The 18,097-nt window shown below is 42.3% G+C and overlaps 1 protein-coding gene across 2 annotated transcripts in view; it reads right to left on the bottom strand.

The window, feature by feature from the left end:
- Window positions 1–18,097, bottom strand: part of LRP8 (LDL receptor related protein 8) — a 172,626-nt gene that overhangs the window by 50,710 nt on the left and 103,819 nt on the right. For both annotated transcript variants that reach the window (XM_038145115.1, XM_038145116.1), the window contains exon 3: window positions 15,511–15,633. In XM_038145115.1, the coding sequence (XP_038001043.1) occupies window positions 15,511–15,633 (123 nt within the window). The remainder of the gene's footprint in view (window positions 1–15,510; window positions 15,634–18,097) is intronic.

The following is an 18,097-nucleotide window of genomic DNA, read 5'->3' as shown; positions in this document are numbered from 1 at the left end:
TGTCTTTTACCACCTTCCAACCACCTGCTCTTCAACTTGCTTAGTACAACCTCTAATTATGCTGCAAACTACATTTTTCTAACCTTTATGTTGAAGTCAAATCACATATCACAAAATACACACAGTAGCTTATTAAAATTCACAGTATCTTATTAACAAGGTCATGATTCAATCAAGAACTACTGAGAAGTGACACAACTCTTGTTTTCCCTAACATGTTGACACGGATTTTTTTTCTTCTTCCTTTTTTTTTTTTTTTTTAATCTTAATGTATTATGGTCCATTATCATAATAGGTTTTGTCCAAAACTAACAACAGCCAGTTAAGCACACACAGCTTTGGAGCTGAATTGTTATTGTTGTAGCAGCCAGGAACTCCAGGTTTGGGCTGCAGACCTCCTGCAGCAGGTTCTGTACTTTGCTTTGTTTAACCTTTTAAACCACCCTAAAAATACAGCTTTTACTATCTTACTGAAACTTCCATCAGTGTTCCAACATCTGCAAAAAACAGTAATGCAAGTTTTTAAAAGAAAAGAAAAGAAATACAGATCAGCAAACTGACTGGCTGTGTCCCTCAATGAGAGTTTGTCAGTGCTTCTGCTTTAAAAGCCAAACGTTTAATAGCTGCTGTTGAGTTGCAGGAATGTCAGTAAATGTGCAAATGCAATTTCTTCCTCTTCCTTCTGAACAGAGATTAGAAATACTTTCAGTATTTACTCAACTTCTGCCCCTGCAGCCTATACTTCCACTCTCATTGATCAGTATCACACTATATGGATTTGTTTTTCTTACAGCTAAAGAATTCCTTACAATCCTTCCTATACCTGGCCACAAAATTGTCCTGCTTGGAGACATAAATGAACAAGAGTCAGAGATGGAAGAGAAATCAAATTCACAAGTTCTGGTGCTCCTGAAGTACTTGCTAACTCAGTGATTGAACTTTGCAGGAATCCCACCCACAGAGCAAGCAGGAGAAGAGCTCACAGAAGTACAGCCTAATGTGGCTCTTAAGGGCTGGTACAGGATTTTTTTAATGCTTTCAGCAGGAAGACTTTCTTTCCAGCCTAGCATAACTAAAAGAAGCAGAAGAGATCTCTGAGACCAAGTTCTGTTACCTGTGTAGTAGGTAAGATTGCATGTGGTCTACGTAAAATAATTTTTATGATATTCAGGTTGAAAGTACACCTCATTTCCTATGCAGGTCAGCTATAATTTCCTACACAGCTGCCTAAGACTTGAGGGACTCTGATGTCAGAACTTCAAATAAATGCACTCAGAGTGCCCAACCTTTCCAAACCTCCTCTGACAATGAGGCAGAGCTGTCTTTATGTAGGTCTTTCCCACCTGGCAGCTGCAGGAGGGAAGGCACACGGAGCTCAAGGGGAAGGGTCTGGCAGATTGAAGAGCTTTGCCCCAAAACCCAGAGCACCAGCCCAGCCCTGCTCCACCCCAAAGCCAGGAGCCGCCAGAAGCCACCAGCCCTGCCTGCCCACATCAGGGACACGGCGTGATGGCGAGCACAGGCACTTCCACTAAAGGCACAAAGGGCAGCTGTGAGGCAGCTCCTCTGCTCTCTGGGCATCTCTGCCATCCTCCCCAAAGAAAACAGATGCCAGGCTGCTAATCTGCTTTAGGAGAGGGAAAGAACAGCCTGGCAGAGACTTTGATCCGTGTCACAATTACAGTTCAGTCCCGGAGCAACACACATTTCTCATGATCCCCAGCTGGAATTAATACAGAGGCTGAGCTGAACCAATATAACCTTCAGAACGTGAAGGAAATATTCTCTTGCATCACCCCTAAAAAGTAGCTAGTATGAAAAATGTCTGGATACCTAAAGAGTGCTTCATTCTGTTAACTTAAAAAATCAAAACCAACAAAAACCACAATCCAAAACAAGAGTAGCCATGTGAAATCATCAAAATAAAATATTCCTTTCCTCCTGTTGGAAAAAACCCTGATATCCTGATTGACTATGCCTGGAGAAATGTGCTGGTAACAATGTTCAAATGTATTACTGGATTACATTTCCAATACAGGTAACACTGTGGGGCCACACAAAATATTAAATCCAGCCCACAAGTCACCCCAGCATCCACATTCCAGCATGTCCCCAGTCTCAATGACCCAGGTTATACAGAAAAGCAAACAGATTCTCTGAGCCTGTTACAGAGAAGGACATGCAGTGCTCTAGCTGAGTTTCAGTCAACAGAACAACATGAGTTGGTCAGCCCAGTCTCTCTGCAGTGTAGGTCCAGTTCTTAATTTGGTTTTAGCTGACAACCGCTGCACTCTACACAATGTGCTGGAGCTACAGGTGCAGTAATTGTGCTTCTAAAGACAGATTTCTGCATCCATTGTTGTGTGCACTGGCATGTGTCATCCTTGGCTGCATTAACCATGCCCTGCACCATCACTCTCGAGGCTACTGTTCCTCCTTCCCATCTCAAACCTCTCCACTCTCTCCATCCAGCCAGTTCTCATCTCTCAAGGTCTCTGGAGTTTGGGAAAGTGCTTAAGTGATTACAGTACCGAGGAAGTAAGTCAGCACATGTGTTGAGCTATGGAAATTTTTCATTTGGCTCAGGAGGAGAGAAAATGTGTCTTGAAAGCCAGAAACATCAGCCCTTGTTCTCAAAATATTTGATGAGCAGATAGGGACACATTCGCTCCTTCTGGAACATAAGTTACACGACAGCTTCCAGTGGCAGCTGCTCTACACTCTGGAAAAAAACACTGCTTTTTCAAACCAAAACCATAGGAGATGAATGAAAGAAATCCAAGTGAAGGAGAAGAATATGCAAAATTGTTGTTAGGCTATGTAAAATAAAGAAGTGACCCTACAGTTCTGAAGATCCTCCCTGATTTTTCATAGTCATTGAATACCCTTTTTGCAGGAACCTGAATCCCAGACATGTTTTTATTTTAATTCTTTTATTCAATTTTAGAGATTTCTTCTTCATTTATTATGTATAACTGGGATTACATTTTTATTTAGTTTAAATTGGCCTTTTCTAAACATCACTCAATAGCTTCAAGCTACTTCCTTTGGAAATGTTTTCACAGTGGTTGTCTCCCTGGTATTTAGAACTCACCATGACTAACTCCTCATAGCTTCTTAAATATATGCAAAAAGAAGAGGACTTTCATTTATGTTACTAAATGCAGCCACATCACAGACTGTCGCCTAAAATCAACCTTTAAAAACAATAATAAATATTTCATACCATATGCTGAGAATATCATGGGCTCTAATCTCATAAAGAAAACAGAAACACATGGAAATTCCTTGCACAGTACCCGGTGGAAAGAAACTGTAAAGCAGAACTCAGAAGGGTGGATAGGAGTTGTTATGTACAAGCACAATGCAAAGGCCACTGTTAAATAAACAGAGATCTTGTGCATCAAGACTCAAACTGTGCTCAGAATTCAGGCCACCACCAATCTGAGGCCACCAGCAGATCTATTAATTCTTCTGGCTTGCATTCCAAGCACTATTTCAAAGGACAATTCTGCATTTCAAGTAAAACAAGCTCTAATGTTTACACCTTCACAGTGTAACAATGAAAGGAAGGAAAAAAAAGAACAATGAAAATTCTCAATTTTCTCCATGAACCTGACACACACTTCTCTTTAAACCTTCTCAATCAAGATTTCCAGCTCACAAAACATAACAAGGAATAGCTCAAGACACACTAAGCAATGGAGCGTGACTGAGACAAGGTCATTCTGCAATGATGGGCTGACTTCTCCACAGCCCAAAAACCCATGCTCCCAGTCCAACAGCAGCTGGAAGTAACAACAGCGACCTTTAAATTTCAGGACAATAAAATCCAGCTACAGCAGGCAGTGGAACAACAAAGGCAAAATCTGAGAGCACATATGGGAGAGATGATCTGTGCCCAAAGGCTACACAGATTCATAACTCCCACTTCTTTTTTAAACATTCCCACGGATGGTTTTGAAGAAGTTGCTTAAGCTCAGTTTTTGTCAGAGCCTGTGCACCTCACTGCCTTCACTGATGCATGTACACATTAGCAAAGCACGGGCATGGCCAGATGCCCCCTTGCCAAGCATCACTACAGGAGAGTCTGCAAAAGGAACTGCTTCCTAGAATCCATTCATTCAGAGCATTCACCTTGGAAGCTGCTGCCTGCACTGAAGCATCCCAAAGAGTGCGTTTTAACACTGACAATCTCTTTCAGAAGTCTCATTCTGGATCCTATAGATATTTCCTGGTGTGCTTGTGAATATCTAGGCTTTACTCCTTACCTATGCTTCTTGGAAAATAGTGACCTAAGAAAGTATCTTACTAAGGAGTTGTGGATGAAAAATTTCAGTAATGGATTGTGGAAGAGCAACAGTCAACTTGAAATGTCCCATGTGCTCAACTTTTACTCAGTTAACAAAAGAACCTGGCAAGAAATTAAACCAACAAGAGTACCACAGTGAAAAGCTTTTAACCCAATGGAAAAATCCAATCACAATTTATAGCCTTATTATTAGCTGGTGTCCATCAGAGAGGAATATAATCAGGAATATACTCCAGTCACCCAGTTCTGATGACAAAGCAGCAGCCTTGACAAAATGACACCACTTCTTTTGCAGATGGTGATGCTTTTAACCACCTCAGTCACCCATGGCCCCACCACAAGGCAGCAGCAGAGCCAAAACAAAGCCAGGGCTCTTGACTGCCAGACCTGCAGCTCCAGGACTTGATGGCAAGATGTCCTGCAAGTGCCCTGAGAACCACACACCGATCTCTTCATTTCCTACCACTGCCTCAGCACAGGGGACAGCACAGACCCAGGTGTGCTCCACCACTGGCACCAGACTCCTGCTGCTTCTCCCAGCCCTTCCCCTCACCCTCCTGCCTGACCTGCTGCTCACCCTGCCCTTTGCACAGGGCATGCTCCCAATATTTCCTGGGCACGCTCTTCTTCTTCAAACCCACCTTCAGAGGCTGCTTTCGCCCTGTGTACAGTAACTAAAATTAATTAATTATAATTAATACAATTATCTCTGAGTATGAAGGGTAACACTCAAGCCCCACCTGGTGTCAGATGAGGGACCCTCTGACCTTCCTTTAATCTGTTCCACTCCTCCTGCTACTCCTCAGTCTCCTTGCTCCTCTTGCTTCTCTCAAGTCTGTTCTGATCCCAAATCCCTCTGCCAGCCCCCTGTACCTCGGCACAGCCGTAAGCTCTGTGCCAGAAGGCAGCTGCACAGCCTGGGCAGAACCCCACTGGCTTCAGCAATGCCCTGCTGCAAGCTCAACTGCCTAATTACACTGCAAACACAATTACTTAATTACAAAGGAAAGTGGGACTGCTATTACAGAACCCCTTTTCTGAAGCACCTCTTGGTGCTGAAATTACAAATTGTGATTTAAGTTGGTGGTTTAAGTGCTTGTTGGTTATTGGACAGAAAAACAATTTAGAATGGGCTGGTAGTAGAGTAGTTATGTGCAAAAAGGAATTTAAAAATGTGATTTTAAGGGTGACAATGTTTCTTTAATCCCTTAAGAATTGTTTAGTTCACTGTCTAGCTTGAATGTAACGAATCAGGAACCATTTTTCCAGGTTTCACATCAGGTAATTATGGAAACAGAATCGAACTTTAATTATGAGAAAAAAAATAGGTAGTTCTATTGTGATCTTCCACAGCATTGCTGTTTCTTAGAAGTAAACATATTGTGCAAGCTGGAAAGAAACCATTGATTAAAATAATCAAAAGCCCTACTAGAAGAAGCGTGGACGTGCTTTTCTTTGTAAAAACCAAAACATTGTATCTGACTAGAGATAAAATAGTTGGGGTATTTGAATTACCTCTTCCAAAGCCCACTTTAATTTTTCCTCACAGATTCATTTAATTAAATCTACTATTACAAGGTGGGTTTTTTCATTTTACATACACTATACAAAAGCTTGGTGTACTCTGGGAAATCTAAGAGATTAGAAAATCTTACCAATAGCTTTTTATCTTGATTTCTTCCCAGTCATTTTCAGCTGAAGCAACTTGCTTAACATGCTGTTTCTAAGAATGCCAGCAATCAGATATTTAAAAAAATTAAACAGTGGAAGTTACACTTATAGGTAACTGATAAGCAAAAAAACTTTTCAGTTCCCTCTGTGAAAAGCTGAAATATCATTAAAACCAGGTCAGAGGTGGCAGGGTCATAGGGAAGAGTCCAGAACTGGAATTACCAACCACGCCAGGCTGTCACTGGAACAGGCACCACCTTTTCCCCAGGCTTTGTCAGCACAGTGGGTGCTCTGGTGTCGATGCCAGCCCAGGACAGGCACACGAGCACCAACCAAGCCTTCAGGGGACATCGGGCAGCCGCCCTGCTGCAGATGCTCAGGCACAAGCGAGAGCAGGGGGTTCCTGTGGCTCCTTGCCTCGCGCTCCGTGGCTAACCGAGGAGCAAGGCTGTCCCCTGGCCTGGAAGAGGGAACGCTCCCAGGGCACCGCCGGGGCTGCGAGCCCAGCACGGCCCCGGGGCCTCCGCAGCAGCAGCTGCTCCTTCGTCTCCTTCCTCCCAGGCTCGCTTTCTCTCTCTTGTTCACTGAGATTATTCCAACTCTAAGCTAAACAGGGAGGAAAAAGCCCCACAGAACGCTAGGGGGACAAAACTGTACAAAGGATAAAGGAGTTGAGCAGCATTGAGACGAGACCTATTTGTAAAAGAGATTATGGATGCAAAAGTGCTCCTTGTCAGAAGGGAAAATAAAGGCACAAAAGGTCCCTCGATGAGCAAACATAATGAAACCTGCCAAGATGAGTGATAAAATCATAGAAAGAAAAATTATACAGGTCTCCAGGACACTGCCAGAATTCATTGTAAAACACTTTTTCCTGCTTCCTGAAGTCTGTACTTTTAAAATTAAAATTAAAAGCTTGCCTGAGGATGATGCAGCATTGGTATTTCACCTCATGTCTTCCAGGACATTATCTCCTCTTTGTTCTGTCAAAGGACTGAATAAAACAAACAGCATTCAGGACTTCCCAAAACTTCACACCACGAAGGAAAATCGGAGTGCAGTGTCCCAGCCCACCTCCAGCAGCTGCAGGGAGAGCATCCCTGGCAGCACCTGCATGGCCACAGGGAGGACATTGCTTCACCAAGGTCCAGGCTCATACCAAGGGGACATGCTGTTTTTTCCATGCTAAAGTGACAACTATTCTGAGGTTTTAAAGGCATTGACAAGTGAAATGCTGCTCAAAGGAACCAAGAGGACATGAAGAACTATGGGGAAAAAGGATTCAGAAGATAAGCACAGATTTAATAAATTCTAGTATGTCCTCACCCTTTTATGTGTGAAAGAAAGTAAGTCTGAAAAGGCTCTGGTGCTATTAAATAATTGTGTTTCTTATCTCGGAGTGAACATTTCATCTTTTATATACATACAAAGAACCCCCCCACCTGTTTTCTTTTTTAGAGGATGGAACAGGCAGCTCAGATGGCAATTTTAATTGAATGTGTTCAGGCTGTTGCACAAGAACACTGATGTGTAGACCCGTGGCTGGAAAGAAAAGACTTTCCCTGACCACCTACACCTTGACTTCATTACAAGTATCCCTGCTGGTTCTCACAACTTAGCTCCAAGGTTGATACTTGCACCATGTCTAGAGGCAGGGATTGTGAAGCAGCAATGCAAATTCCAGTGGAATTCAGTATGTTAATTGCTGTTTCTCAGTCACATTCCACATGGGGCCGGTATGCCTGGTGAAATACTAAAATGACCAATTGTTCTTTTCTCTGTGTGTCTATGTGCATTTCTCAACACACATGTAACATTGTACACAATGAATGTGTAAATAAAAATAAATATAAATAAATATAAAATAATATATAATATTAATATAATAATATATGCTATATAATAGCATATATAATATATATGCTATAAATAAATATAATAATATGCTATTTATATTATATATAAAAATATATAATATATTTATTATAATTATATAATAAAATATAATATAAAAATAAATATAAAAATAAATGCTCACACAATGGCTAGAAATGAAAAGGATTGTCAAACACATCACACATGTTAATCCCTGTACAGGAAAAAAAGAGAAGCGTGGTTATGTTTGCAACCTCTGCCAGAACAGGGAATCACAGTCTCAGACAACTTAGAGAGCTCCAGTGACAGGATAAGATGATGAGTGCAGGCCAGAAAAGGGTGCAAGAACTGGCATGAGCCTAACGTGTGCTCTAACGAAGCACTCAGTTCTCTGCATTTTAATGCAAAGGACTCGTGGTGTGTTGTAGTGGGTTGAAATACAAGACAAAAAGGGTCAGCTGAAATGTGTCACTTCAAATACAGTCATGAACACAGTGTCCCTAGAAAGGAGGCTGGAGCTAATGCTAAAGCCAAGCCTTGATTCTGGCTCTTAGTGCATCCCACAAAGGCACAGGGAGGATCCACACCACTCTCACACGTGCAGGCAGTGCTGGCTCTGACCCTCACCTCAGAGCAGAATGTCACTGAAAGCATTGCAGGCATTAAAAATCTCCAGTGCAAGGCTTAAATACAGAAATCACCTACCAAAGCATGCAGAGACTGCATATTAAACCAGTCTTAATCGTGGTCCTAATCCTAAAGGAAGCAGGATGGAGTGTCATGAGACCCTTATTAAAGCTGCAAAAGGTTTCAGTGGGAGTGAATGAAAACAGGATCTTACAACTGCAGGAATGGCGAAAGAGAGGAAAAATACCCATTTAAAGAAGAGGTGGTAGAATAAGGAAACACAGCTTCAATATAAAATTCATTATGGCACTAAAATGCAGGAGCTATTTTAATGTCAGTAATGTTACGACAAAGTCATTTGATATTTGCTTATTTTCCTCACACCCTAATGTACCCATTTAAAAAAGGGCTGATGTGAAAAGGGCTGTCTGTGCTCTTGTACTGCCATACTACTTCATTCAGTTAAAACATTTTAGTTTGCAAGTTGTGTTTTGCCTTTGATTCTGAGAAATTATTTCCTTTTCACATCAGCCATAACAGTTAAACAACTGTGATTCCTGCATCCTTCCCTCAATAAACAAACAAAAGGATAAATGAAAAATCAGGTAATCTCAATTTCAGAAAGCATGTAACAAGAGAAAAAAAAAAAAGCACCAAGCAATGAAAAGCCACTTGAGATTTCTGAAAAACTTTTACGTTTTTAGTAGTTCAATATTTATAGCCTGTTAAATAATTACACATACAAGAGCTTCATACACTCAACTTTAATTTTCCTGCTATTCTCTCCTAGTGAAATAACTGCAAGATTAATTGTAGCCATAAAAAGGCAGCATCCAACTCTTTTATGACCACTCCTGTCTGTAAACTGCATGAACCCATTAGACTACTCGGGAATATGTTTAAATGCTGGTATTTAAACTTTGTAGCCATCAACAACAAGCGAAAGCTCAAAATCGACCTGGGGGATGGAAACACTGCAAATGTCCAAGCAAACAATGCTACTCCCTCACAAGATAACACTGCCTAAGAACAGAACATGACAAACATCACACCAGACCCAGCAGGTTTTTCAGTTGGTTTTCCTACAGAACTCGGTCAGCCCTCTGCAAAGGTCACTGCTGAGACTTAAGCTCCAAACACATTCCCATAAAGGAAAACCACATTTTGTGTAGGTATTACTTAAAACTTTTCAGCACTGGTAGAATTGCAGCATAATCATTACAAATCCTAAATTCATTTACATCTTTAGGTAAGTAAAATGCTGAGATCACCAAAGCCATGTAATCATCATCAAAAAGGAGATGTAATTCACTGCCCACAAGCCACAGACAAAGTTATCCCACTACTGGAGATGAACTGCTCAGCTTCGAGTTTGCTGAATTTCCTTTGATGTAAAAAGAATAATTTCACGCTCCAAGAAAAGGAACAGGATGCCAGAAAAACTGGATTTGGTTCCTTATTCTGTCAAAGACGTCTCGTGTTGGTCCCTGCAGATCCTCTGGGATACTGAGGTTGGCTTAGGGCTGCTCAGTCAGGACACACCTGAAGGCACCCCAGGCAGGGGCAGGGCTTGTGGATCCAGAGGCACTTGGGAAGCACTGGGCTGAGATGGGAGGGGTTCAAGCAGGGTAAAGGTCCATTTGTAAAAATTTTAAGAATTACCTACATTTAGAATAGAAGGGAATGTAAGCCACCATGGCCAGGGAACTACAGGTCTGCTGGCAGAGCTCAGAAAGTCTTGTCCATCTCTACAGTTAAACACTCCCATGGAAAAGGAGTTTGCAGGAGTCTGGAACCCTCTGCAGACCTGGAAGCTAAGTGACATCTTAAAACCAGAGAAATTAATTATTGTTGAAGATATATTTTGGATGTGATAAAGCTCTGACAGGGATGAATCAATAAAACAAAACCTGTATCCTTGATTACAGAATTGCATCACTGCCAATTATCTGACAAAATAATCTGAAATGAGAGACTACAAACAAGGAGGGTTTGGGAGACCAGCGCTTGTTTGGCCAACAGAAGAGAAGGTTAAAGGAAGGTATCATTGCTGCCTTCAACTCCAAAATGGGAGGGAACAGGGAAGATGGAGCCAGACTGTTCTCAGAGGTGCACAGCGACAGGATGGGAGGTGACAGACACATGCTGCAAAAAAAGGAAAGTCTGCCAAGATAAAGGGATTTTTTTCCATTAATAGGGGTGGTCAAACATGAGGACAGGGGTCCAGTTTGAGCAAGGAATTGGACTAGATGACTCCCAAAAGTTCAAATTATGAACCTCTGTCTTAAATTATTCCATGACTTCATGGAGAGATGATCATGGCGGTTTTCATTTTACTTTGTCTCAATAAATTTGATCACATTGACAAATCAAAGCTTTCATCACTAGCTCTACAAACTAGTCTGGGCACCTGGAAAATGAGACTGCCACTTTTGTGCCTTGTCTCTGGGAGGATCCGGTGGCTCTAGAAGTGTTTCCCCATCCACTACCTTGTCCTATATTTGCTTTACAGATGGGGTCCTCAGCTGCTGCAATTCAGCAGTGCTCCCAAAGGCCCAGCAGGGACAGTGCCAGGGGGACAGGGCTGCATTTCATGCTGGCTGTAGCCAGTTGGTGCAGTTGGAGTGTTGTTAAAATGCACACCTGTACATCTGGCATTAACATCACCGTATTCAATTCCCTAAATGATCTCTAACAGATTATTCCAACAGAACAGTCCTTAATTTACATGTTCCACTGCATTTGCAATGCCCCAGCATCTTATCACATTTATACCAACAGATCTGCTCTTAACCTTGGGGGAGGGAAAAAAAAGGCAAAAAAAAAAAAAAAAAAAAAAGCTTTTTTTACTGCCCCAGGTCCCAAAACTGGGTATCTGGCTGTGCCTGGCTGATTTGGCCTAGTTTTTTCTTTTGCTGCTTGAATTCAATGGCCCAGTGTACGTGATGCCTTGAAAGGAACACTCCACTCTTCTCCAGGAAAAATTCTCCAAGGGCAGGGAACAGTTTATTAAGTCCTTTTCCACAAAAGCACAGTAATGTCACCAAACCCACTCAGTCATGCAGGAGATCTGCAGCAAAGAAGAATAATAGAGACATAATATCCTTTGGGCTGAACAGAGAGCTGGGAGAGGATTGTGCATTTGGGGGTGAACGATACGATACCATCAATGCTACCAACAAGAGCATTTTATGTTTGGGCAACTTAACAGGAAATGAGGGCAGAACTGACCAGCTCTGAGAGAGATCAGCACACACAGCAGCAGCACACAGAGTGCCTGGGACCGTGGAAAATACCCATTAAAAATATAACTGTCAAGTTTGGATACATCTTCCTGAACCACTCATGACATACACTTCAAAATAAGAAAGAAGTGCCTGAACTGGTGCTGTATTTCAAACCAACATTCAGGGTTTGATTTTATATTCCACTTCCATTTTAAAATCTATTTCCAGAACTGCTGCTTATTAAACCTGCCCTATTAAATCATTCCCCTATTAAATGCAACATGAATTAGGTTTCCCGGTTTCTCTTTCTTCCTCTTAACATCCTACACTCTAACACCCTGTACCTTTCTGTACAATAATTTCTGCTCTTAACCAGGAGAATGTCACATATCTGAAAAAGAAATAAGTGGTGAGTTTATGCTCCCTGCATTCCTCAATCTCATTATATATACAATGTCCTAAGGCAAGAGTTTGCCAGCTTAGATTTTCACTTGCTCTATCCCTTTAATTTGTGTTCCCATCACTGTTGTTACTGATTGTTAGCATTTGTTTCTATTTTTCTCTTGAGATTTTAATTTTCTTTTGCCTAAGTCACAGATTAAATAACCTAAATTCTTCAGAGGGAAATTTAAAAGTTCCTGCTTGTATCAAAACCAGAAGGATTCAGTACCTGTGCTGGAACATCATTAGGTGGATAACATTCATTTTGCTGGAGGTGTCTGTAAGCTCAGTCAGAAAAATGACTTCCCTTCCCCCTCTGTCAGCTCCAAGAATCTGGGTAAGGAAAAGGTGAGGAATCTTTCCATGCTCATAAGCAGAGCCTGTGTGTACCAGCAGAGGCTGCACCACAGCCCCAGGGCATCACCAAGCCACGCTGGGCTGCTTTCAGTGGCAGTAATGAAAAACAGGGCCAGGGCTCTGCACATGGTGGGCTCTCTAATGCAGAGTACATGTGAGCTACCAAAAATCTGCCAGAGACCTGTCCTGCAGAAAAATGAAGAAATATAAGCAGTTTCTTATTTACAATGAGCCATTTCAAAAGAAAAGCCTGGATAACCATCTCCTCTGAAATCAGTGCATGCTAGAAACTAATCAACCTTCAACTAGAACCAGAACCCACAACAGGGAGAAGTCCTAGAGATTTCATCTGCTGAGGATTCACTGGGACTCATAAGGTACCCTTGCAGCCACCACTCCCAGACACATTCAGTGGCTTGAAGAACACATTAAAAAAAATAATATTTGCATGAATAGCAGAAAAAGTGCAGACATCACAGGTCCAGCAGGAGTCAGGCCAGCTGTGATGCCATCTCACCTATCCAGCAGGACACAGGTCATGCTGTCCTGAACACCTGGGAATGGCTGATGTCCCTATAGAGGATATTGTTAGGAACAAAGCTGAGAGCTTCAGTAATCAGGGAAACAGAAAAACCCAAGTACAATTTTGGTTCTGTAAAACAAAACAAACAAAAAAAAACCAAACCAAAAAGACCCCCCAAAAAACCAAACCAAACCCCACAAACTGTTATCCTCAACCAAGCAGGAGAGATGGGGACACAACATCCCTAACTACCAATAAGAGAACACAAACTGTATTTAAAAAGACACCACAAAAGCATTCAGAAAATAAAAAGCCATTTAGCAGGTGGCTAGATGCTGAGAGGAACAGCCTTGTTTTCACCACACTCTAAGCTGGAAGTACTCCTAAAATGCAACAGTCAGCATTATTAATGCTCTTAAACTCCCTGGATTGAGTGGACTACGGACAATGCCCCAGTGCTGCATTAAGTGAGGAATAACCCCAGATCCTGGCAGAGGTGCTGGCAATTATGGGCCTGTCTGAGAGCCATCGATTTTATAAAGCAGTTTGATCTTAACAGAGGTGAGAAAGCTCTTCTTTCCCAACCTGTCCCTTCCCTAGGGAAGCTCTGCAGGGCAGGCTCCTCCACAAGACTGTGCTGCATTTCTAAGCAGGAAAATGAGACAATCACAGGCCCTGCAGTCACCCCTTGACACAGAAAAAAAGTCCAGCCTTGATTTCATCAAGAAAGAAAATGGGACTGGAGAGAAGTATCATACAGGAATGTGCAGCTATGCCTTCTGCCTGTCACTACATTTTAAGTCACTACAGCCTCACCTTAAACAACATTTACAGAGATGAACAGTCAGGCCTTTTACCGTAATGGGCCAAATGACAAGGAAAGCCCAACATTCTTTAATAGTTTCTTTAATAGAACAGGAACAAACTTCTTCCTGTGGTGCAGGAAGATGTTTCATGGGCTATCTATTTTTCTGAACTGTAGAACCACCAGAGAAAGACAGACTTTGGTCTCAGAAAGTTTCAAGTAAGAAGAAAAAAAAAAAAAAATCCGAACAAATTACTTTTCTCTGAGGACAGCAGTCCTGTATGGTAACAATCTGAGGCTCAGGTCAAGTTTCTTTTGTGATACTTCAGATTTAAGGCTGATTTCCCCAGAGGATGAAATAACTGGGGGAAAAAATGAAGGGTGAAATGGGTAGAAAAGGGATGGAAGATGATTAACAGAACCCATCAGGGATCTCAGTGCTGCCTGGCCTATCCACAGCTTGTGCTACGGCCCCTGACACGAGATTTGCAGGCAGAGACTGCAGCAAATGAAGCTGCTTAGTTATTCAGCCCCCCTCCAGACAATCAGGTAGTGGAAGTAGCATTAATGAGGCAGCTTTTAACTAAGGAGGATGCAGGGTGAAAGACCAACCAATACAGTACATAAATATGTTAATGCACTTATTGAGGTAATTTTTTCTGTAGCCTGAATGCGGCTGCAAAAATGATTCAATTCATTTTATGCAAGAGAAGTGCATTCATCTCCCTTAATTAGGGAGAAAGTAGGACTGGTACTAGGATTAAAAATAAAAGTATGGTTGATTTTGAAGTCCTCTATGTACCCCATTCTGGCAAGATCTGATAAAATACTTCCTCCAACACTGCTTCTGACTCATGGGAATATTTGTGAAGTACATGACTGGAAAATCAATAGAATGGTCTGTACTAGTTTCTTGCTCTGGCAAGAACAGATCTGCAGATATAAGTAAGCACACAAATAAAAGTCTACATATTAGTATTTTCATTAAAATATCCCTGGGATTCACTTCAATTCAACACCAGACAGTTCTAGAACAATGGAGCACAAGTGGGCCTCCTCAAAAGGCCATGATAAAATGCACTACATGAAAATCAAGAATGTTCCTTTTACTTACTGGGTTTTTAAAAGGTGTTACCTGCAGTAACATCTGTCACACTCTCAGCTTTAGTTATTTTACATTCCTCACTTTTCATCTGCTGCTTTTGTCATTCAATCTCAGAGTAAAAATAAAAAATGAAGATTGAGCAATGCAGTTACATTGCAAAACTCCTCTGAAATAACAGAAGTGCTGTCTGCAGTGATGATAAATCCCAATATGTTACCATGCAAAACACCAAATCTGAGTTTCCAAAAAGCCTGATCCCAGGTGAATGTGACACTTCTCCACTGCTGCTGATCATGAGCCTGACAAGCAGCTCAAGATGTTTACAGTTCCCTTGCAGACAGAAATCCAGACTAGACAGCACTGCCTGTATCATAGTCTGGAAAACAGGTACATGTAAAAGTTTGTAAACAGTGTGATTTGAATGCCCTGAATCTTTTGTGTCTGTAGATTTTGTTCTAGCACAAGCATAAATTGACAGATCGTCCTGCAAGTGCTGGAATAACAGCTTCAGTTTCTCTGTGCTTTGATAGTAGAACATGTCTGGAAACATCACTTTGAGCTACTCACTGCATGCTGCTTCTGATTCATCCGACCCATCGGGACATTCTTCTTCCCCATCACATTTCCACCTGGCTGGGATGCAGTGCCCGTTGTCACAAGTGAAATCTGACTCAGCACAAGTTTTCTTTGCTGCAAGAAAAGAAGAAAGTACTTGCCATGAATATAAGCGGTGCAGAAGATCTCCACTGCACCCAAACCCACCAAGGACAATACGGATTGCCCTGTGCTAAGAGGATTTATTTCACATTCAGCATTGCTTCTTCATGACTGAGTCCCACATATATCCTAGATGGGTGTTTCTTCTCACTAGAACTCTTACCCCTCCATTATTTGACAAGGATTCCCCCTTCCGTGTCTTTTTCCAGCCAATCAAAAAACAGATATGTTCTTTTTCCAGAAAATTTTCTAAGGCTTTTACTATAAAAAGCTGCTGCCTTCATGGAACTGAAAGCATGCTGCATGATTTGCAGACAGGCAAGACAAACAGGTATCACCTTTCGAGTACTATAATCTAAATAATAATGTTTCTATCTGTGCCATCTATTCAAGGCTTGTTAGTACATCTGTCACCACAGCAGATGATCATAAAGCACTCCTTCAAACGCTAACATTCATTTCATTAAATGTCAACCACGCCACGCTCTTTGCTTTGCTTGCATTAATCTAGGGCTTGAAAAAGATGCAAGACATGAACTCAAGCAATTAATTGGTCTATTCCTCTGTGCCAGTGGTGCAGCACCATGTGCTCTGCAATTCCAGTCAGCACCTTCCCACTGCAGCAGAAAGAGAAAATTCCACTTATATTGGGTCCCTTCAGGCTGAGGCCTCGGTGTTGATGTGACTCCACTCACTCACTTTTTTAGCAGTGGTGACTTCAGTGGCTTTTCTGCTGAGTCCTGAGCAAGGGCTGGGGCCCAATGTCACCACACTGAAGTGAAATGCTCTCTGGCTAACTGGTATCTACCTTTGGTAGCCAACAATGACACAGGAAGTGCTGGCAGTGAGATCTGCCTCTTCCCCCTGCAAAGCTGCTCACAACCTAATAGGATCACAGGAAAATTCAGGTAATGAAGGACCTCAGGAGGTCACCAAATCCAACCTCCTGCTCAAGACTCTGAGCAGGTCTGACCTCTGAGCTGAGACTCCTCTCAGCTCTGAGGTCAGACCAGGCTGTTCTGTGTTTTATCCAGTCTGGTAGGAAAAAAAAACCCCAAGATGGAGCCAGCACAACCTCCCTGGGCAGCCTGTTCCATGGCTTAGCTGCCCTCACATCACAGTGAGACCTGGGCTTGCCAAGCCATTCTCTCTTACGAGTCATGTGCACACACATTGCTACATCAGTACTTCTTCCAGCAAACATTTTCAAAGCATTAAGCACAACAAATAAGCCTCTGGGGTTTGATCTTTTACTTTCCTTTCTTGTTTTCCTACATGAGCTGCTGTCGGGAAGGGAGTCATGTTAAATATCACTCACGTGCCCACACAGGAAACATGGAACATTTCTGTGTGAGGGGCTGGAGAGACCTCCAAGGCTGAAATAAAGCACTCATTTTCTAGCACACAAAACGTGCAGCTTCCCTGAGCAGATATCCAGCAGGAAAACACTGCAAAGCACCACTAAGCAGCTGCACAATCTCTCAGCATGCACTTTGTAAAGAGAACATACATTTACTCCCCTTCTGCTGCTAAATGAACCAGATTCTGGAGAATTAAAGGGGGAAAAATGGACAATTTTCAATTTTCTCTTCAGCCATTCCGAAACATATTATGGACTAATATAGGATAGAAAAACCATTTCCATAAAAACCAAGAGCTTTACAAGACACCAGTCATAGTAAGGATCATCCAAAGACATTGCACATCTGTTATCAGAGGGAAAAGACTTTCTCCTGAATAACTCCTTTCAGAAATCCAAAGCTTGTGAAACTGGCTATTGCACATCACTGCTGGGGTATTTAATGCAAGTTGTGATGAATCTGATGTGTTTAATGGCCAGAAATGCTGACACTGAGAGGATACCCATGCACAGCTGAAGTGAGAGCACTCTCCTGCTTGCTGGGGAGCTCACTGGGTAAAATGTTGCTATGTGCTCTTAGGGGAAGGTTGTGGCACCTATAAAGGAAACAATCACAGCTCCATCCAGAAAGGAGAGACCAGTGTAACACTGGAAACATTAGAAACCTAATTTTTAAAATGTTTGGGGTTTTTTTGCACTCACTCTCTCAATGCCCCAATATCTTGCTTTCCACAGCAAAACTGTCCTTTAACTTATTCTCTAGAGATCCAAATGGCAATAAAACTACTATTGTGCCTAAACCAAACCCTCCTTCTGCCATCAGTGTGAAGTATTTCTAAGACATGGGGATGCAGGAGCAGGGGCCAGCCCCAGGGAGGAGTGGCAGGGACACCCCCTTTACACAGCCAACCCTGCAGAGGATGGCACCAATGGCTTTGTCCCTGCCTGCCACTGCTCCTCCTCGAGCACCACAAGCAGCTCCTTGCCAGGGCTCACAAAGGGCAGCAAAGCATCGCTGCCAGTCCTGGGTGTCCCTCAGGAGGGGTTCATGTGCTCCCCCCCTTTGGCAAAATGAAG

The sequence above is a fragment of the Motacilla alba genome, chromosome 8 (genome assembly GCF_015832195.1).
Source record: "Motacilla alba alba isolate MOTALB_02 chromosome 8, Motacilla_alba_V1.0_pri, whole genome shotgun sequence".
NCBI lineage: Eukaryota > Metazoa > Chordata > Aves > Passeriformes > Motacillidae > Motacilla > Motacilla alba.
The sequence above is the reverse complement of the archived record's forward strand: the minus strand, read 5'-3'. Positions and strand labels throughout refer to the sequence as shown.